Source organism: Eutrigla gurnardus (genome assembly GCF_963514095.1).
Source record: "Eutrigla gurnardus genome assembly, chromosome: 22".
NCBI lineage: Eukaryota > Metazoa > Chordata > Actinopteri > Perciformes > Triglidae > Eutrigla > Eutrigla gurnardus.
This window is the reverse complement of record NC_139933.1, coordinates 7,652,908-7,675,857: the sequence shown is the minus strand read 5'-3', so window position 1 is coordinate 7,675,857 and position 22,950 is coordinate 7,652,908. Positions and strand designations below refer to the sequence as shown.

Genomic DNA, 22,950 nt, shown 5'->3' with positions numbered 1-22,950 from the left:
AGCAGCGCCAACTATACAAGCAGCGTTTCACATTCAATCTTATCACTCGGCGCTAACAGCGAGATGCGTGCCTATGCAGCGATGCTGCAATGCCTCTGATCTCGCCGAGCCCGTGTGTACTCCATCAAACGGATCACGCTGGGCCCGGGCAATACGACCACAAATATTACAATATATTTTCTCATATTGATCAGTGTCAGGACTAATCACAATGTTCGTTTAATTCACTGCTCCATTCTCTTTTTTGCTTTTCTGCTAGAAACCAGAGGGTTGGTTAAAATTTCAGATTTATTTATCATCAAATCCGATTGTGTTTTTAGTCCCTTAAATTCATTTTCAGTTGTGGCCAAATCTATGCTGAAGATATAATAGAAATCCGATGATTTAATGTAATATTAATGTGCCTCGGTTTTTCAGACATGTTCTGTTTTTTTACAGCTCGCTAATCTATCACACATTTTTCTATCATCTTTTCATAGAACTCAAAAGGTACAGTCACACAATGAATGGATCTGTACTTCGGCAATGTGCAAGCTTATTTTTTTTTTTCCATCTGACTGGTTGTCCGTCTTTGTTGTTTCAAGTTTGTTTTTTCGCCCCACAGCCAGTTTCTGTTTTGGTGTTGCCTCTTTGTTCCAAGTCTGTTAGCGTTGGATGCCTGACTGTTTGTATTAGGCTACAACTTTCTGTGTACATTGTGGAAAAACAGATACTCAAATTCATTTTGACAAAAATAAAAACGTGTATCATGAGAGCAGCTGTGTATACCTAACACTAACCCATATTACACATATATATCTATATATATCTTTGACAACAGAAATGTGTATAAAAAGATGTAATTAATACATTATGAAGGTGGAGCTGCAACCACAGTCGTTCTCAAACTTCCTTTAAAAGGGAATCATTACAGCAGGAGTTGAGGTGGATGTGAGGTGGTAAGTATTTACAGCCACATGACTCATAGCAGGATAAAACCTCAAGTATTTACCTGCAGCTTTTGCTGCCTACGACCAGTTTAATGACTTCATAGGAGATGGGACTCTTTTCTCAGCGTCTCCTAAAATAACAAGAGCAAGAAGAGGCCCCTGAACTCTTTGGTATAAAAATAACACGAGCATCGCAGGGAAAAGATAAGGAGGGCCTTAGCCGGGCTCCTTTTTGTTCAGAATAACTCTGTCATCGCTAGCTCTTTGTCGAAAAAAAACACACAACTTTTTGACAAGGTTTCTGTTTCAAATAAACAGCCTTGTCGACTCCTGCTATTTTAAGACGTGCTTAATTTAAATGGGCAAAATACCAAGGAGGCCTCGGCTTGCCAGCTTTCGGGTAACTGCTGGGGATGGTATTTATTACGGACCATAAAAGCGAGTGAACTGATCAAATGTCAAGTGTGACGCGCAGGGACACGATGCCTGGTGTAATTTGTGTGATAAAAATTAAGATCATCGCTTCCTTGTGCGTGAGCTCCGGAGCCACGACGTCTACTAACTTGTTGTTGCTGCACACGAGTGAGATTGTATTCATGAGCGCACAAACTCGGATGATAATAAAATCATTAGGCGATTTTTTTTCAAATTCAAAATCGTTACAATATGTAGATGTTTGCGTGGACTCCAAAACAAAAACAAAAAAAGTAACAACTGCGCCAATCGCGGGGCCCCGGGGCCAGTCACGATCACCTCGCTAATTCTGCTCAATCCCCACACTCATTGATTTTCCTTCCTCGCTAACTCTGCGACCACATACGTGCACCTCCCCGTGCTCAACCTTTCCGCTGACCTCCTGGAAAAACTTCCCGCCTTTAGCCAACTACCGAGTTCACGTCCAACTGTTTCCGTTCTAGAGCCGCTTGCCTCTTAGATATCGACATGCCTGGGGTGGATGCTCTGTTATGTGTGTGTGTGTGTGTGTGTGTGTATGTGTGGCCCCTATGGCTGTCCAGCCGACTCTCCTGCCAGACTCCAACTGCATGGATAGGGTAATCAATGTTGAAGCAACGCCCACACTTCCCTCAAAGACGAGATGTTAGCAGCCCAGCATTAGCTCATTCTCATTAAAAAAAATGAATAAAAAAAGTTGTCAACATGAGAGCAGTTTTCCATAATCGTTCAGCTTAGCACAAGGCTGGTTATCATTTTCTCTGGGATTCGTGTCCAAAGAACAACCGCTGCACCTGCCACAGCGCCGCTCGCCTTCTCGATCACTCAGACAAAAGCTCTACTTTCTGGGATCCATAACACTTTCATTGCCATTTGTTTAAAACCGACTGGGCCTGTTAGTGACTGATGGGTAAATGCAAACAAAATGTGCATTTTTAATGTTTTTTTTAGGTTTACAACCAAAACATCAATTAACGGGGGGGGGGAAAATGGGAAGGGCTTTAACGCCGACAACGCTTTTGAGGGATGGATGAGAGAAGAGAAGCAAGGCTTGTTTGTCTGTCTGTCACGAATAAGGGAAGAAGAGCTGGTGAAAGAAGAAAAAAAAGGACCGGGCGGAGTGTTACTTACAACGATGTGTGCCGGTGACGGGGACCTGGCATCTTTAAGTGCTTGTCTACTTTGAAGACCTCCTTGTTGAACATCTAGCAGGGGCCATTTCATCTGTAGGTACTGAATGGCAGAAAGGAAACAGAATGGAAGGAAAGAAACAAAAAACATGTTAACAATGCAGAAAACCAAAAAAGAACAAATTAAAAGAATAAGACAAAAGGGAGACGACATTTCTTGACGGTGCGTATGGGTTTGGAAACTCCAAAACATGGGTTGAAAAGCAAATAAAAGATCTTAAAGCGGATGAGTGGATGGGGGTGAGGATGCATGTATATGGGAGTCCAGCAGAGTTATCAGAAATATATTCCACAAAAACTTTTTTCAGCGCAAGGGTCGTTCACAGTGAGCAGGAAATGTAAAAACAAACAAAAAAACACATGTATTTTATTTTGTGAAGTAGCTGACGGGTCACTCTGGCTTACAGGAAGTCTAATTCGGAGGAGACAGAGGTTAAAGGTACTGTACACAAGCTCATGGCTTTAAGATGACCTAATGTCATAAATGGGACTGTTGTCAGACTTTTATTGGAGCCCATAAAGAGTTTCAAGTGTGGCGTCTCACCACGCTCCTCTGGGGCTAAACCTCATGACTGCTCCCATAAATGATTGACTTGGCCTCTATCAGAAATCTCACACACACACACACACACACACACACACACACACATACACACACACACACACACACACACACACACACACAAAAACAGATAAGCAGAAACAGGGGTCATGAGAAACATCTGTCTGTGTTATAAACTGGGTGGAGTCCTTTTAAATTGATGACATGTACTTTGCTGACTGTTCTTGCTAAAATAGTCCAACTTGCAACTTCATACGTTCAAAAAGCAGCGAAAGTAAAAAAAGCAGCGAAATTACAAATTTGCCGTCATTAAGAATATTTTGCACGTGGAAATTAAACTACTATGTGCCAGCCAATGGCTGCCTGGTGTTGACGTGGCTACAGTATGTGGTCCAGACTCCTGCCTGTCAATGTCACAGTCACCTAGTTTGAGGGAAATGGGTCACGGCAGCTGTTTGGGCTTTTGAGTCCTTGGGATTGGGTTCAGCACAGAGAGGTGTAGGGCCTGAAGAATGTGAAGAAGGGAAACTACCGAGTGACTACCTAGGTGATGGCGTGTCTAGCACGACTGGAGTAACGTAGTTATGCTCGATTACATGGCAGATATCCCCTCTCTCCCCCTAAAACTTTTTGACAGGTCAACTTGGACTTGGACCTTTGCCTCTGATCCCATTTGGGCACAAACCTTCAACATGAATCTGAACTCCGGAGTGCCTTTCCCACCTGTTTGGAGTTTGTCTCTCCGCTTAAAGATGCTATCTGTATCCTATTCAATTATTTTTGCACGAACCAAAAAATTATCTCGCCATCGTTATTGGCCCAGAGCCCGATGTTGCATTTTTGTCTGGTGAGAGAAAGATTTCAGCATCTCATCTGAACTGAATTGCAATCATCGTCCGGAAGTAGGTACGACTCTCTGGCAGCGGTTTGTATAGCGATGCAAGTACATTAGATCCATTTCTCTGTTGCCATCCAGCTTGTTTGCATGCATGTGTGTGTGTTTCTGTGTGTGTGTCAGAGCCGGTCCGAGAGTGAGTGTGTCTCGACCCTTCCTGAGACTGTGTCTAAATCAGTGGTAATTAGCGAAGAGTTCACTGTGGGGTGCCTTCCAGTGGTGGATGCTGGAGGGAGTTATTGACTCCATGTCCTCGGTTACAGCCCGTTGCAAGGGGGGGAAAAAACTGCATGCTGCCTGGTCTTTCTCCACCAATACCACTTATTTATGACCCCAAGATGTTTTTTTATGGCTTAAAAAACTGGATTTGTTTATGCTTGTTTGTATGTGCAGAGAGTGGGAAAAAAAGGAAAGGTTGTAAAAAACTCCAGAGTTGAAGTGTTGTGGGTTTTTATGGACCCCCCACACTGGGTATTAATTGCCATGAAGGGGAGCGAGGTGGAGGCGGAGGAGGGGGTGATGGTGTTGTAACAGTAAAAGGAGGAAGAGAGTGACGGGGCTGCTGTCATCTATGAGGTAATTCAAGACGGTGTCCATTGGTGCCAGGGGGGGCTAGAAGACGACGAGGGGGGGTTATTGTGAATCCACTCATGGGAAAGTCATGACTGAAGTCTCATCTGAAAGTCCTGCCATCGCGTGTGCACACATGCTCACACATGCAAAGATTCACACGCAGCTGCAGCCGGTGGAAGGGGTCGAGCGAGAGGACATTCTGAGTTGGTCGGTAAGGAGCGTGAAGGTGACACCCCCCCTCCCAGAGCGGTGGAGACACACTGAAAGACTACAGAGAGAGAGAGAGGGAGGGAGGGTGGCGCAGCGCATGCCCTGACAAGTGGCTCCACTTCAGCCCCGCTATTGCAAATGTTCTCACACACTAATCTCTCCTGCAGGTTTTACAAGCATGCCAAGGAAAACGGAGCCCTGGCAGGCACCGGGCTTTCCGACCCCCGCCCCCCCACACCACCTCCCCTCCTTGGCCTCCTTCCTCTTCCTCAACACGCCCGCCTGGCCCCGCTAACCGACGCACCGCCCGGGCTTGAGTAGGCCATGACCTCTGACCCTCTCGCTGCTGCTGCTCCGGGCCCCCTCCCCGTTCCCCACTCTGCGACCTGAAAACTCTCCCGCTATGAGGGGGCCCCCCGGGTAACTCAAGAGCCATTCCAATGTGACAAATTGCTCCGGAGTTCCAGGATAACTCTCTCCTCTCCCCTGTCTCTCTTTCCTGCCCCCCACCCACCCACACACACACACACACACACACACACACACACCAACACGCCCCCTTGACAGACCCCCACCCTGTAAGAGCCACCCAGCGGCTGTGCTCCGACTCCGGGTTGCGCAGCAGACGGCTTCTCCTTCTACTCCCCCCCCCCCCACTCGCTCTCTTCCCCTACCCTGCGCCCCTCCTCGCCTGGCCAGACCCACAATGGGAGCTGAATGACTCAATTGTCTCTGATGAAGTGAAAGACAAGGGAGTCCTCTAAATCCTTACAGAGGGATGAACTCACGCTCACTGTTCCGATTTCCCTGCCCTCTACTGCTTTCCCAAGCAACAAGAAGGGGGTTGGTGGAGGGAGGGGGGTGTTAAACATTTTCATTATTGATTATTTTGTCTGTTATTTCAATTAACCATTCATCTATACAATCAGAAAGTGTACCCAGAGCCCTGGATCCCAAGGTGATGTCTTAAAAATGGCCAAACTCCAAATACCACTAAATGGTGATCAATCCCTCTGCTCCTTGTTTCAGCACTTTTACTATTCACTATACTCTGTTCGGGCAGGTGCTTCCCATTTCCCACGTGAGTTACTGCCGCTGCACCGATGTCTGGCATGTTATGAGCTACAGCAGTGTTAACCCAGATCCACACCGACTGTCATCGCAGTGAAAACGAGCTCAGGCCCTGGTCCTGGTGTCACGAGCTCTCGGCAGAAGGCTGGAGACAATTGGAGGGGGCATCACACATCATCCTCGCACATCTGCACACACACATCGGCTCCCACTGTTGTTACTAATTCAGCAAACTGGCACGGAAGCAATTTGGGCCAAAAACCAGGTACCAGTGCTCGACTCTGATCCTCCCAAATATAAACCCCTTTTTTCTCCACATCCTATCAAACATTAACCAAACGTCAATATGAGCTATTGACAGGAAAAAGAAGGGGGGAAAGGGGGAGGGGGGGAGCAGTCTTACTCATACATTTTTTAGTGAGAAGGACGGACGTGGAAAGTGCAGGATTGTTCTGCCCGTTTCTGGTCAACAACCAGCTCCTTTTCCCATCAAGCTCCCCATCTGATGTGTTTATCACAGGTTTTTTTTTGCGTGTGTTTTGGATTAAGAGCAGAAGGCTTCAGACCAATCAAACAAACAGAGCTCCTTATGTGCTAATGTGGCCTCTCCAAACGCTGGTCCACTTTCCAGCAGAGGGGAACGAGGGGGGACAGATGACAAGGACCACTAGGGACTCCAAGCATCCCAGCCATGTGAGCAATGTGAGAAAGGAAGGGGAGACAGGCAGAGACAGACAGACAGGCCGATAGCAGCTTGGGTTTAGAGCCAGCATATGGATACTGGGTGTTGCTCTGGAGAGTCCAACAGGATCTCCCGCCCATCTGCGTCCGCCTCGCACGACAGCCACGACATAGCTCCACACAGGCGTCATGCACGGCGTGTACGGATAACACATGTACATTCACGGGAACCCCCCCTCCCTACATACTGTACATGCTTACTCACCCATTCACACCTGAACAACAATGCTCAGCCACATTCGAACATACCCTGGTCCGCGGGCCCGGCAGCTCCTCTGGGAGAGCGCTCAGAGATGGGATTGACAGCTTGCAGATTACACCAATCAGACCGCTACTCTAAAGAGCTTTATTTAAGTCTGAAATGATCAAGGCTAGTAATAGGAGCCCATTCAAAGCTCGGCAAGTAAACTGCACCAAGCTTAAGAGATTAGTCCATCCAGTTTGACTACAATTTTATCCCCTTTAAAAAACGAGAGCCGAAGCATATTGTCTTGATCTGTTGCGGATATTGCCGGCAGGCTTTGTCCTCGCTCGCAGGTGCCGGGGAAGAAGGGAAACGCGTGCTCGTACAAACGCGTAATTTGCCGAGGAGGGGACAGTCATTTTCCGTAATTGAGGGAGGGAGACGCTTAATGCAAGGCAGACCCTTTGAAATCCCCTCAGAGTTTAAAGAGAAATCACCACTCGGCTATAGGATACTTTGTTGTGTCTGTTTCTGTGCTTCCGTCTTTGGAGAGACGGGTTTACCGTAAAGCCAATATCGCAAGAACACCTCGACAAAAATTTGAGAGAAAGTTAGCAGACACAAGAGGGCCCATCATGGCTGCTTTGGTTCGACTAATGCACATTTTATGAGTAAATATTAAAGAAAGAAAAAAAGACACACACACACGCACACCCCACCTGCTCTAATAGCCGGAGGCATTTTGCAACCAGGAAAATAAAAGTGGAATGTGGGAAGGCCTGGGGTTTGTGTGCCCTGGGGCGGGAAGGGGTCCGCTGGGCCCATATTTACTCCAAAGCCAGAACCGCTTGGGGGTTCCACTGGCCCTGACAGCCGACCTGATCCAAAACCTCACCTCCTCTAGCCTGACTCCCTTTTGCCAACAATCTAAACCTCAATCCACCTCAAACTCCCATTCTCTCTCTTGCTTTTCTTGCAGAAAAACTCCAACAGACACTTTCAAATCAGCTTGTTTTCCCCACATGGTGAACGTGCACATGACCTCTCCTTCCTCCCCCACCCAACGCAGACTGTAGAAACCGGCTTGTGAAATGACTATTGTTCATAATATCTCAGAAAGTATTGCAGCCATTGACAAAAAAGTGGGGGAGAGAATAGCTTCGTTTTTTAACTGATCTGCTCGGTGTCCTTTCTTTACACGGTATGCATTTCCATGAACACTTGACTTTTTATCAGGCCTGCACTGGAAGTTAGTTTCGCTCTCTTAAACACTGGTTCATGAGATAAGTATGGCTTTGCTCTGACACGGTTTACTTAGCAAGTGTGGCCAAACGGGGCTGTTCAAACACCAGCTGATTGACCGGAAAGTTTCAAAGGGGTTGCGCAACTTAGCTGACAAATCTGTCCTCGACAATCACAGGGAGAGCACAACAATTTTTAAATTGTTTGGGCAAAAGTGTGGTTTGCCACCTCTAATTAGATTGATTGGATGATGATAGTGTGGCCGAAAGGACTTGCACACACCTGGATGCACATAATGTTCTCAAAGGGAGCGCGAGGGCGACACTGATTGCAGTCCAAAACCTACCAACTTCTCAACAGGCCTCAGGAAGTAAACAGCGTTGCATTTCTGACTTTTACACCCCCTCCCCCACCTTCCCACTGTCCCTCTCCCTGTGTCATTAAGAGGATCTCTTGGCTGCTCTATAAATATTGTGGCAGCGAAGGTGAAGGCCAGCAGGAGCTGGCTGGTCTTCCGTCAGCCCCGCTAATGAACAGGCACTCTGGCACCTTTAGCATCGGGCTCTGCTGCAGAAATGCCTCCACTTTCAGGTGGTTCTCCTGCTTCACAGAGCAACTCTTACCCGAGTGACTCTTCCTGTTTCTGTCTTTTTTCCTTTTACGCCGATACACAAACTGAGCTGATGTGTTATGAGGCTGGAAGCTCCCATAATTGCAATGGTCGTAAAGGTAGCTTAATCAAGTTAAACGTACTTGGGGGGGCGATATGACTTTAAATTCATACCAGACACTGTTGGATTGTACTAAAGACATATGGGCCGTGGTCTCGGCTGCGGGCGGCTCATCTAGAGATTGGGTGTGTGTCGCCCTCTTTTTTTTTCGGAGCTAAAATAGACGGTGAAAATGATCTGTTGAGGGCTGGCAGGAGCAGCGCCGGCCGCAGCAGCAATGCACGTACACATGCGTATGAGCCGCAGCCGTTCAGCTGCTCACCCAGCCCGCGTGGCTGCTCTGCCGCTAACACGGGCGACGAAATGAAAAAAAAGCGAGACGCCGGCAGAAACGGAGACGCTTGCGAAACCAGTTCAGCGCCCAGCCTCAGTCCCGACTCCAATTAAGGTTGTAATCAACGTTAATTTAATCAATTAACAGAGTGGCATTACTCATTTTTTTTACCTCTTGCTCCAGAGTCAGAGAGCAAAGCCTCCCTTTATGTTACAGGTAAAAACACACCTAAAAGTTGAATTAAGACGCTCCATCTAATCATCGACATGTTAAACGAGTCCCTCTGCTTCCCTTCTAATGAAAATGTTCAGTCATCCACGTAACAGGATATCTAGATGTACTTATTCAAAAGGAAACTGGATTTACTGGTTTTGTCCTGAGGACATTTTGTCATTCATCAATTCTGAGAACAAATAAGTAGCTTGGATTGGCATTGAACCATTTTTTTAGGTTAAAACTACTACCGGTAGATACTCTATTATTCTGTATTACTATTTGTTATTTCATATTAAACTGGAGTCTACTACAGACCGTTCGATGCATTAGCTTTTCAGATTATCTCGTCAGATCCACGTAAACATCTGTTTGGACTTTTACCTTGGAGTGGGCATTTACAGTAATTGGGATTTGTGGGCATTTCCAGTTTTTGTATCATTAAATCAGCCTCGTTATCAGCCGGTAGAAGACCCACAGCTCAGTGGAAGTAGTCTGATGGAATGGCAGGTCAAAGATCAGATCCTGGACCTTCCTTGTTGGAGCCACGTACATACTGACCTACTTAGAGGCTATATGGAGGTGAACAGGCACGTCTGCAGGCCTAGGTGTGTCTGAGCCCCTTACGCAAGGCCAAGCCAGGGGGTAGGAGGAGAGGGAGGTTGGGCAACTCGTGCGCACACACACACACACAACTACATGCTTACCTTTTGTTTGCAGGAAGCAGGGTTTGGGGCGTGGAGGGGAGAGTTAAAAAGGTGAACAGCAGCTGAGCTCTGCTGAGGGAGGAAAAAGTAAGCTGATTGCAAGCGCCCACGTTCTGCTGGAGAACGCTCTGTTTGGTATTGTGCTGGAGGAGAGCTGAATGCTGCCCTTGATGTTGGGTGTCTGGTTTTGTTCTGCGAGAGTTCACTATGAATTAGTTAAACGGCAGACTGGATATAAGGAAGCTATGAAACATGCCTCAGAGGGAGAGAATGTGTACACTCTCAGGCTCCACAAAGACTTCCGATATTGTGAAAACACTATACACTATCACACAATTCCACCTACGCATAGTCATCAATCACAAAGCATTATGTTGAAGGCGTCACACACACAAACACACATACCAACAGGCAATTAATCTTCACAAAAGGCTTCATAGGAAACCAACAACCAACCAGTCTGTTTTGTGTCTCTTTCACACTTGCACACGCACCTTGAAGCACCTCAGCCTCCATATTCATGAGGCCTACACCCTCGGCATACCTAAACGCCCAGCTTTTTGAGGATTTTTCAACTCGAAATATGATTTTAAGTTTTTGGATTCAATAAACCCAACCATCTAGACCTCTCCGTCAGCTTCAGGCCATCTATTTTAGGTTCAATTAGCTTTAACCTAACTTGTAGTCGTCGTTGCGCAACATGTAATTTGCTATGATATCGTGCATGAAGGAAGGGGGTGAAGAAAAAATCCCACACAAGCAATTACATGCACACTCACACAGTGGGGTTCTGCCGCTTTGCTACGGTGGCTTAATGAATAAATAAGTAATAAGGGCTTGGTTATTGGAGCTCATTAAAATGGGAGATACTTCCATGACAATAAGACCTGAGGAGGGTCAGGCGAGGCAGCTTGGGCCAGAGTGGGTAGGTGCTCCCCACACCCCATCCCCCGTCCCCCAATAACCTGACCACATGCCCTCAGCGCTCACCTCCGAATCAACTCTGTCAGCGATGCAGCCCCCGTCTTGCCCTCCCCGCATCCCCACCTTCTCCCGACACGCAGCAGCATCTTCATGCATAGGCACACAGCTCCCAGCACAGGCTCATAAAGACACCTCTCTCATGGTTAATTACCACTTAGCTCAATCACGTGGTGATCCGTCCATAAGAGCCCCCCCAAACACAAACAGCAGCACACATGCCAATTATTGATGAATCTTTAATATGCCGTTTTACAAAGTCTCCATCTCATTTCCTGCCACTGAGCAGGTGATTACTCTTCCAATAGAACAAGTCATATAAATAGAAAAACCGCTTTAGCATAAAAAAATAAATAAATCCCATGCATAAGAGTGAGAATAAATTAGCTTAATGTAATATCACTGCAGGGTTGAAACACAGTGGCCTTAGCCATTTGGGGAAGACAGCTAACTTTTTTTTTCTTCTCCTCCCTCCTCTTGCCTTGCATCTCTAGCAAGCACTGCATAAAAAAAAAACTGCACAAAAATCCCACGCCGCGATAACGTGTCAATAATGAGCTGAGGCCATCTATTGATCAGCTTAATTTTGCATCTATTAGCTAGGGAACGGCTTGCTCCGGGGGCGAGGGAAGCCAGGCGCTAACACGCACCGACAGGCTGGATGGAGATCATTACAACTGATGTTCACACACACGCTGTGATTGACATGGAGATAAGGCAGGGGAGAGCCCGGGCTCGCACGCCTCCCCGCACACTAAGCTAATGATACACCAAACGTGTGCTCGGTGTGTGTATGGGAGCATGATAGAGAGCGTCTATCTAGAAAGAGAGTTGGAGCAGGCAAAAAAAAAAAAGAGGAGAAGAAAAGCAGGCCACACGCCTTTGCTAATTGGCACAGTCAGACAGGGAAGCTCATGAAAGACGAAAAAAGCATTTAGTGGAGCACCTCGGCTTTCTGGAATCGCCTTATCGAGTCTGTGTCATTTAAATACAGTCGACTACGCCACGGAGAAGCCCGGCTCTGACCCGGAACACATGGCTCCGTCTGATACCGCGGCTCATTTGAGAGAGTTTGCATAAGAAACTCAGCGGAAGAGCGTTCATTATGAAAATCATTTGTTTTCCCTGTGAGCGAGTGATTGCTAGCTTTCTGCGCCTCCGTGTCAACCAAAGCAGCTGGGAAAAGCAGAGGTCTTGTTGTTTTTTTTCCCTCCTCACATTCAGACGGAGTGACGTAGAGAGCAACGATGGATCCACACAGAGAAACAATATGGTGCGATGCCCTTTTCCTCCGGCTCACCTATCCACCACCACAACGGGGCCTGGCATTGATGCAACCGGCTGCAACATAGGATGCTGCATGTTGTCCATGCAGGGAGTGGGAGAAACACACACACAGAGATAGAGAGAGAGGGCCGGACGCTGGAACTGCACCTTTTACCATCACCATCAAAAAGAAACGTGTGAATCTTTGTGCACGCCGTCTGTATATCAGAGTTTTTTTTGTTTTGTTTTTGTTTTTTTTTACGGGGAATTGTTTTGTGCCAGATAGGTTCTATGGAGGTGAGGTCAGAGGCACACACACACAAACACACACACACACACACACACACACACACACACAAAAAACCCTTGGCTACAAACTGTGTGTTTTTGTCAGCTGAGGGATGCAGCGATGGGATCGAGGGAGCAGCGGGAGGAGGGAGGGGGAGGGAGGGAGGTGAGGGAGGGATGGAGGGAGGGAGGGAGGGGGGGAGGAGAGAGGGGGGGAAAAAAGCCCTCAGCCAAGCCATCAAGTTGAACATTGAACTTCACAGTAGTAGCTGCCTTTCTATGCCTCTCCTTTTGATGTTACCTCCAAAGCAAAGGATCAAAGGCTTGGAGTGTGGCGTGGGGAAGTCCCAAGCTCTTAGCCTGCCAGCCTGTGATATATGCAAAAGTCTACGCCAAAAGAGAGAGAGTGGGGCAGAGAGAGAGCGAGAGAGAGAGAGAGAGAGAGAGAGAGAGAGAGAGAGAGAGAGAGGGTGCTCCGGAGCAGAGAGAGAGAGAAAAAAAAAAAAAGAAGAGAGGAAGCTTGCATGGAATGTGGCTAAATAGTATGTTTTGTGTCTAATGAATGACAAGGAGATGACGCAATCGGCCGGCGAGTTGCAGCGTGACGTAGAGGAGGAGGAGGAGGAGGAAGTGCACGCTGGCGTTTTAGAGAATAATAGTCGGAGAGGTCTGGGCATGAAGGCAGAGGATGGGATAGGGCGGAGCAGGGGGGGTGGGGGAGGCTGGCAGTGTTTGTTGCCCTCACAACTCCCCCCCACCACCACCACCACCCCTCCATCCTCAACAAGCAACACAGGACAGCCTCCCCCCCACCCCCCATTCCCACCCTTGCACCAACCCCCAGCGCCTCTCCAACATCAAGGGGGCGAGAGAGGCTGTGTCGTCTCGACATAAATATACAGTGTGCCGTTAAAGGCGAGGACTACAGTAAACACAGTGCACGCCGAATCCTGGTTGTCTCTCTCTCGCCGGAGCGCACACACACACACACACACACACACACACACACACACACACACACACACACACACACACACACACACACACACACACACACACACACACACACACACACACACACACACACACACACACACACATGCGTTCAGTCAGTGGGCTCAGCTGGGCCAAAGAGGGGAGCAGAGGTGTGCTAAACTTGACAAATCTCTACGAGACAAACACAATCCACACACACACACACACACACACACACACACACACACAGACGCACACACCCTTTCCCCAAGGCTGTAGGATTAAGAGGTCCAGCTGGCTGACAGCAAGCCCTTCCTTCCCACGTATCCCATCTACCTCCCCCCCCCCCCCCACTCCCTCACATATACCCAACCTCCACCCCTCGACAGCCCCCTCCCACACCTCCAACCCCAAGTCTGCCAGCCGTCCAGCATGCCAGGAGGACACACCTGAATTTGACATCGATCGACCCGGAGCCCCCTTTTTCACCTCTCCTCCGCCCCGCGAACATTATCACAACACAGGAAAAATAGACCCTAGTGTATTCGGAGACACAGTAAATCCTTGAGAGAAATATGGATGTCGGGTGGATGGAGGGGGGGTGGGGGGGAACTTAGGAGGAGCCACCTTCGGCATTGGCATATCGTCAATACGGTTTGTCCATCTAGCCCTTTGGTCTGCACTGCTGGTTGCTACAGATGCCTCGACTGCCGTGGCCTTGAAAACCGGAGGAAAGAGTAGAGGGAAATGAGGAGTGGAGAGGGGGGGTGGGGGTGCTGAAGATACCATATAATGAGTCCTGTTGATGGAGGAATAAGAGAAAGTGAGACAGAAAGACAGAGAGCTGGAGTAGGAGGAAGAATCTAACCCCCCCCATCCCACCCCGCCACCCCTCCCCACTTCTCAACAGCTGCCAGGTCATTTTACGAATGGCTGGAAGAAAATATGCAGCAGGGTGTCGTTTGAGTGTTATATCATTTTGTCGACAGGGAAGCATGTGCACTCGAATGTGCAAGAAAATAAGCGTTCAATATGCAATATTTAAGAAGTCAGGATCATGCTATCCGAATGGATTTGGCACATGTTTTTCCACGCGTTGGCATGCATCGATCGTGGAGGAATGAAGATGCAAGGAAGAAGTGGTCAACGCGGAGACTTCAACACGTCTGAAACAACTCACTCTCCTAAAAGTGTTTTTATAAGAACCATTGGAAGAGTTTGTGTTCACTAATAGTGACAACAATGCATATAAATGCTTCATCTTCCTCGTTACCTAGAGCCAGAGGGGAGTGATGGACCTAGTGTGGAGACGGGTTGAGATCGGGGTGAAAGTTTGGGCGAAAACGAGACAAGAGCAGCCGGATCTTATTTCAGTTGTGATCACAACCAGAGGATGCTAAAACCGTGCTCAGGGCCGCCCGGCCCTAATGAGAACAGAGAAAAAATCTATCCGGCGATTCACCGTGATACCATCGACGGAGGCAGATCTTGGGTTGGGTGGGGTGCAGGAGGAGAAAGGAGAGGGAAAAAAAACAAAAAGAAATACACAAGGCAGTGGTGTAAGAGAAGAATAAGAATTAGGGAGTGAGAAATGGAGAAAGGAGAGAGCAAGAGATAGACGGGAGGGGGGAGAAAGAAAAAAAATCACAATGATGACACGTAAGTGCAAAGAGCGATTAAGGATTTACTTTCAAAAGGACTCCCATTGATCTTTTTTGATAGACCTGCAATAAATCAAACCGGATTGACTCGCATGAGAACCAAGCCTAATCCTTTAGTCAGATCCAGGAGAACTCCAACCAAACCAGCTGTTAATTTAGGCTTTACAAGATAAAGCGGGAGAAATCCAACCTGATGTACCCTAGGGCAGAGGCTTACATCATCTCTGTAAAGCAATCAACTTATTGCCAGTTTGGAGAGGTAATCAGAGCACATACTGAGAGAGGGGGAGAGGGGGGGAGAGAGGGAGAAAAGGGAGACGAGAGATGGCTGGAGAGGTTAGAGAGGGAACACAGGCAGAAGAATGTAAGAAACAATGGGAAAATGAAAATTGAGTCCACTTGATAATGAGAGTGTTATTCCAAAAAAGGAAAAACTAAGATGTGTTTTTTTTTTTTTCTGCATGCTGGGCACATACACAGATGCTCTGTGACTGAAACAATGAAACTTAACTTTGGAACAAAAAACATGTTTACACAGAGTACATCTCCAATTATCTCCAGAGGGCGAAGATGAAACAGAGAGGAGCCAGCTAGCTGCGAACAGTAGCTCTCTGGGCTGACAGCAGGGAGTGGAGGCAGGCTTCAGCCCCCCCCTCCCTCCCTCCTCGCCTCCATCCCCTCCTCCACACCCACCCTGTAATTTCCCTGGAGGCCGGCCCAGACCTCGTCCCCGTCCCCAGTGGCCGGTGCCACCTCAGCCGGGTCCTGCCAGCCGAGCTGTGGCTGCACCAAAGCACAACCATAGTAATTAAAATGGTTATTTTTGTTTGGGGGGGGAAACAGGAGGGATTTTTTTTCACCCCCTCCTTTCTCCAAGCTCTGGACGGAAGTATTGCACCATCACAGCCCACACTGAGAAAACCGTGCTGATGTCTTTCTCAGTTTCAGTTTGTGTACGAACTGCATCATTGGCGTACTGCAACGGTTTCAGTTCCTCTTCTTAACCCGGGTGTGTGACACCACAACGGAAGAGAAAAAAAAACCTCTATGCTCGCATATACAGTAACACGAAGATTCATTAGCGCGCCGTCTCTCCCCTCCTGTCTTTAATGTCCTGTTTACAACGCAAAACAACCAGATCAGGACTTGAAATCCAATCACGGGGCTTTGCAGGGCCCTTCGCCTCGGCCCTCGCAGGAGAGCTGAGGAGAAGCAGGCTTTGTGATCTCTGGACACTGTCCAAGGGAAGCCAAACCTCAGGAGTCAAAACAAAACCACACATAAAATCAGAGTTAAAACAGCAGCCTCTATTCAGCCCGTCGTGACCCCACCACACACACACACACGAACACACACACTCTACCCTCTTCTGGTTACACTGTATGCACACAGGGATCACTCCGACTTCAGCGGGGCGCCTCTCGCATCGCCAAATTGACTGAGGCTTGGTGATTTGGGTTTTTGACATGGGCTCGTTGGTGTGTGTGAACACACACACACACACGCGCAGGACACATCCATGTAAAGGAGACTGCCACTTAAGCTTGACTCACATCAGCCTGTGCTATCTTTAGCAGCTGGGCTAAACTGTTAAAACCGCACAACAGCCCCCCCTCCCCCCCTCCCCTCCCAGCCAGCCTCACCCGACTTCAAAAAAGACGGCCTGGCTCTTTGGCAGTAGTTGCCCACTGGCACCTCCCTCCGCGGCCACAAGGTCACACGTTTAATTACACAAAAAGTAGTAATCTCACCAGACAGATGGCAAGCAGGCCGCCTCTCAATTACTTTATGCCCAATTGAATCATTACTGATGTTATTTGCTAAATCGTGGCAAACGGGGGGAAAATACCACAAACTGGATTTGTGCGACAAGTGGGAGGTCGGGTGGGAGGGGGGGCAGGGTCGTGGCAGCGTTAGGACAGAGAAGCAGATGTGCCTCTTGCCAAGCAACTGTGACAGAGATCAAAAAGGCGTGAAGAACACAAGCGCATGACTGTGTTAGCTTCTGGGAGAAGAAAAAAATTGGAAGTTTAATACCACAGTGATCGGTGCCAAGAAAAAGCAGACCCTTATTTTTTTCCCTAAAAACCAAAAACTGGTACAGAACATTGGCCTATGTGGAAACAGTCGGCTCCCGGCAGCCCAGTTGAGGAAACCGCATGACAAGGCCAATTTAAAAAACGTGAAGAAAGTGTCCGTCTCTTAAAAGTGAGCCAAGGAAAAAGAGTTTGGTGGAGGTTTTTTTTTTCTCTCTTCAGGACAACCAGTTTGTCACTGGGAAGCATCCCAGCGGGGCTCGGAAACCCCTGAACGGCAAAAGCGTGAGCGGTCACATGTCGGCGTCCGCCCCCGTCGATGCTTCACTCACTCATCGTGTCTCAGCCTCCTCCTGCCAATGGCTGCTGTGAACAATTAGAGGTCGACTTTCCCAGCGTCTCAAAGACCACAGCGTTTCAATCTCTGGCCCGGGGAGCTCCAACAGCCGAGCCCATGGGCCAAAAAAACAAGATCCTCCTTAAAAGTTCCCGAGTTATGCTATTTATTCATCGCTAACCGTCGGTGAGGTCGCTCTCGGCCTGTTTATGATTTAACACCACCACGGAGCTAAATAACAGCAAGCTGACTGGCTTCATTAATGTCAGGCATAAAAAATGAGTGAGATCATCTCTGAATGCGCGAGGCCTACCGCTAATAACTCAATCACAAAAAAAAAAAGATGATGACTCTCAATTTATTCTATGCCATGTCAAACAAAAAATAATGTACAAAACAGGCCAATGTTTACTTCTCAACGTACGGCTTGAATAACTTTACAGCCGAGCCGCGTCGATGTGTGTGAAACTACACACACGGCGAGCAAAGCGTTTGTCCTACTGGTGACCGTAGGAAGACTGGCAGCTCGCCACTAACTGGGAACAGTTGTGTTGAGAGGTCTACCGATGTAAAACGATCTGTGGGAGCATATAGAAAACTTCCACGCGTTTGTTTTTTTTTTTCTTCCCCCTCGGTTTCCGAGACAGCGTGAGGAATTGCGCTGGCCTATAGAGAACAGCCAGCAGTTGTTCTCCCATGCGGGGCGAAGCATCTGGGAAGAAGCGAGGAGGCGGACCGGGTAGACGATGATGACTCGATCTGCATATTGAGATTTTTTTTCAGATTGGATTCAAAGCGATCCCAAAAGGCGAGTGTAAGAAAATGAGAAGAAAGGGGTCCGTGGGACTCCCCCCTTCGAAAGGGCTCAGAGGGCTTAGAGTAATGGCTCCCAGGCACATCTACTACCACACTACCCTGAGAGGTTCGGGGGAGGCTTCCTGTTCCACTTTCCAGTTGTGACATCGCTCTGCATGGGAGAAAGCTGCGCTGCTGTTTAATAACACAACGTTCACAGGGAAAAGTCAGACATTAAACATCGACGGGGAAGAGTTGAAGGGGCATTTTTACATGATGATTTTTCACACTCTGCAGCCCCCAGAATACCGTGTTGGGTTTATCAAAAAGAACTCTGCAATTTAAATGAAACCCGCAAACCAGGCAGGACTGGAATCTGATAAACGCACATCCAGGGCTAAAAAGACAGCCTGAACACAGATCAGAGTAAAAAAAAGATTTTAGAAAGCATTTTATTGCTTTTCTTTCTTCTCGTTGCGAGGTCTGCGATGACGTTATCGTAGCATGCGTGCAGACCCGTTACCTATCTACAAATTCACGAGATTGTGGATATGCCAGCTGCAACGCCTTTTGTGGCGTTTGATTCTCCGGGTTATGGCGCAACTCCGGCTCCTTGCAGCTGAATAACAAAACAACAGATCAGCTGGACTTTGCAATGTTTCATTCTTACCTCCACATTCTCTGAATACCTGCCGCGTAAGAACAGGATCTGTTTCAGCTGCCTGCTTATTTTTGATAGCACTTGAAACCTAAGCAACGGCCGTTAGAGCAAAACAAGGATCTGCATAAGTCAAAGTTTATTTCAGGGTACAATAACATCTCTCCCTATAGGAGAGTGAAATATGTACGGTATACCGACGGCTGCAGAAGCTGCATGCACAGGCGCATACTGCATGTTTCAGCCTTAAGCCATAGGGCCTGCCTATTTGACCCCCCCACTAGCAGGGAATTCTAGCTGATGCTGTCTCCCAATGGCCCACACTTGACCGTGGGCCTTGCAGTCCCCCCTCCCACCCCCCCAACCCCAGCTGCTGCACGGCAGCACTGGCACCTGTCTCCGACAAGCGTCGGCATTCACACCGACTCTGGTTTCCTGGAGCTGCCTGACAGTCAGGTGACAAATGCTAACACACACTAACTCCGATCACAGGCCGCAGACACCGGCAAACCAAATCTAACCGAACCGAGAGGCACTTAAGTGTGATCTCGACCACTTAAAAAGCATCGGCATCATAGTGAGAGAGGTCTTAGCCTCTCATGTTTCCCCCCCCCTCCCCCTGTCTGATAGCAAAACCCTGCCCTGAATCAGACTGTGGCTTGGAGTTGTAAACCAAAGCTTCCCCTCAACGCCTCTCACCCACCCGGCCATACTCTAACCACTGTTTTTGCATACCGCTCAGCTTGTGTAACCGTGGTTTAGCTCCGGCGAGACAATGGCTGTGTAACAGACTAAGCAGAGCGAAGCCATCAAATGGGAGTGTGTCGCAAGAGTTGACAAACAGGGACGGAAATAACATCAAGAATTAAGCAGCAAAAAAAGCAAGATTTTGTTTAATAAAAAGGTGAGAATGCAAGACTTCTAAAGTGAGCATGCAGAGGGCTACCAATACCAAGGATCAGAATCCTAAAACTCCATTTGAAACTCCTGAAAAAACAGGGTCAGCATGCTCTTCTACGCAATATCTTTCCCTCCTAAATGGCACTAAGTCCCGCCCCCGAACACAGACCGGCTGGGTCCAACCAGGATCCGACCGCCACAGACTTGTGCAATCGTTTTTCAGATTTTCTTCATTTTCAGGCTGGTTTTGTGGGTTTCACACTGGAGGTTAGAGCGTTGTGTAATAGTGATACTCGTCGCCCGGAGAGGTTGGAGGGAGATGCACGCTTTCAAAAGCGTCATGACCTAGCTTTAGCACTTCCATGCTACGCTAGCTACTGAAAGGCATGTATACGCATGAGGCTTTTACTTTTTAAGTGATTGTAACAGACCTTTTTTCCTAAATGGGATCATACTTATTCGTGACCGTGTGGGCTCCACGGTAGCCCTCTGACAGTTTGATGGAGTATCAGCAGGGGGGCGGGGCATAGCGATGGGTCAATTAGATAGAAATAAAAAAAAAGTTGATAGCAGAAATTAGGTTACAGGTCTGCTTTTTAATTACAATGACTGGTCACAGCGGGGGCCACAACTGCCATGTATAAAGAAAGCAGTCATGTAACTGGCAGGATGTGTCTGTGTGTGTGGGGGGGGGGGGGGGGGAGGGGGGGGGGGGGGGGGGCTGATTGAGTTCTTGGTGCGGCGGTGAATTGGCGGTACTCACTCTGCCGCCCAGCCGACCACAGCCACGTTTCCCCACCTCATTTGCAAAGCAATCCCTCATCCCTCTCACTCAGTGCACTCAGTGCATCTTTTTGTCATTTCCATGTCCAGGGCTCCATTTGTTTTGTCCGCTGAGACGGCAAAACGGGAGGGGGGGGTAGGGAACCAGGTCTCAAGGAGACTGCTCTGCAACCAAAGAGCATCTTCACATGCACGCCCCCCCTTACAAAAATACACACCCACATCCAGCCGACCCCACTCGGCCAACACACACTCACCTCTCCCCCGCCTGACTAATGTGCCCTGACACTCGTACATCACCCGTAAATTGGCCAAATGAATTAACCGCGGCCCCTGCTTAGCTTTACGGGCCTTAAATGGATTTTCTCCTCTCCAGGTCCTACCCAATAATTGCATTTATCCATCTTGTTGAAGCCAGGTTTACACACTCGCGGGAGATCATGCCAATCCCCGGATGCATTTTCCGCTCTGGTGGCAAGAGTGTGCGATATTTGTCATCGGATCATAACAGGTAATTCAAACAACAATTAGCCTGACGACTCCCGCCATATGTCAATGTCTGGCTCCTTGTTGGACAGGACCTTGGCGAGAGCGATGAGGTGCCTTCTATCTCTTCATCTGTCTTTATATATCTCTTCCCGTACGTCTCGGTTGTGATAAACTGAGCCTTGTAATACTTTTTTTTTTTTTTTTATCCCTCCACCCAAGCCTCCAGGTTAGAGCAGCAAATACTCACAGTAGGGAGGAAAGTAGTGGCCGTGAGTCTTCATTGTTCAAGACGCACATTCAGACAGAGAGCAGAGGCAGGGTGAAGGCAGAGCTGTGAACACCAGCATCAGTGGGGGTCATCTCCACACTTGTGAATGTTTGAACAGAAGTGCATTAGACACTGGGGGGGCCCAAAGGACAATTCAGCTATGTAAACATGCAGCAACTTCCTTCCCTCGTCTCCTCCGGGCCTGCACTGAGACGAGCCACTGTTTAAACAGCACACACAGCATTCCTGTGCCTGGGCCCCAGCCAGCTGCTGCATCCTCACTGCAGGCCTGCCCGCCTGCCTGAGCAGAGACAGATACAGGCCTTACAACAGCAAAGGGTCATCCCCAAACAGACAAAAGGGCTTTTATAGACATGCAAAAACTGGACTCATCTACGAGAAATGCTCCGGAGCCCTGCACTGGCTACTTAAACACTGACCTCCCACAGAAGAGAGATTAGCTAGCGATAGAGCTAAAAAAATCATGCATCCCAGCATCTCAACCGCACGACGCCACCTGCGCTGACGAAGCTGGAAGTGTATCTTTTTTTTATATATATATATAAATTTCAAATATGCAAAGCCAATAAAGATAGAGGAGGCAGTAAAGAGGAGATAAAGAGCCTGCTGGTTCTAAAGGGCACTATGACAAGCATCATGTGACACGCAGGCCACCCCAGCTCGGTGATGCCAGTCTCTAATCTTAACTTTCATTATGACTGAACAGGTTTCGGATTCACGATTAATATCTAAAACAGACTTTGGCTTGCACTGAAGGGTTAGGAAAGAAAATATCATCTTAGAACGACTGCATAACAATTGATTCCTACTTAAATATAATATTAGATTCAAAGTTGTATAAGAGAGGTTTAAAGACAAGTTACAGGCCAGTATCTCCTTACTGGTCTATCCACCAAAGACAAACTTTGGAATTTTATCATGGTTCATTTTGGACATGGAACGGGGGATCGCACCACTTAAGACTCCAAACCAAACATGAAACACAATCTCCCACTCCGACGGTTTGTTAAACACGGGACCGCCACGGGGAAAACCTGCTGGAATAAAGACTTGCGTCCCGTTTTTGGGTCAAGACCCGTCATTAGAGGAGCCAGGATGGAAAACAAATCATCCTCGGAGCGCTTCCCCGTGCCAAGAGTACGTAAACTCAAGTACGGCAACATGTGCGGCCCTAATCTACGTCTAATACTTAACACAGAGGTCTACTAAATCAGCTGTCGTTCAGGCTTGACTTCATGATGGGAAGACTACGATCAGAATTTACCAGAGGCTTCGAGCTTTTCTATTATTTGACCCCAACTCCACTACATTGTTTTGCATCACAACAGTGCCACGCTCCCCCCTTTGCCTATCCGCCACTTCACCCGGTTCCTGTCCATCTCTGTCCCGCCTGAGGAAAGCCGATTGGCGATTCAGTGCCGTGTCAATTTGTCCACTTTTGGAATTGACCCCTAAACCACGGCCGACACGCCGACCTCTCTCTCTGCAGTGAAGGGAGGGGTTTGGGCCTGGAAACG

At 48.1% G+C, this 22,950-nt stretch overlaps 1 protein-coding gene across 14 annotated transcripts in view; it reads right to left on the bottom strand.

Annotated features, from left to right (window-relative positions):
* Positions 1-22,950, bottom strand: part of tcf7l2 (transcription factor 7 like 2) — an 85,705-nt gene that overhangs the window by 52,929 nt on the left and 9,826 nt on the right. For all 14 annotated transcript variants that reach the window (XM_084040581.1, XM_084040585.1, XM_084040576.1 and 11 more), the window contains exon 4: positions 2,514-2,615. In XM_084040581.1, the coding sequence (XP_083896707.1) occupies positions 2,514-2,615 (102 nt within the window). The remainder of the gene's footprint in view (positions 1-2,513; positions 2,616-22,950) is intronic.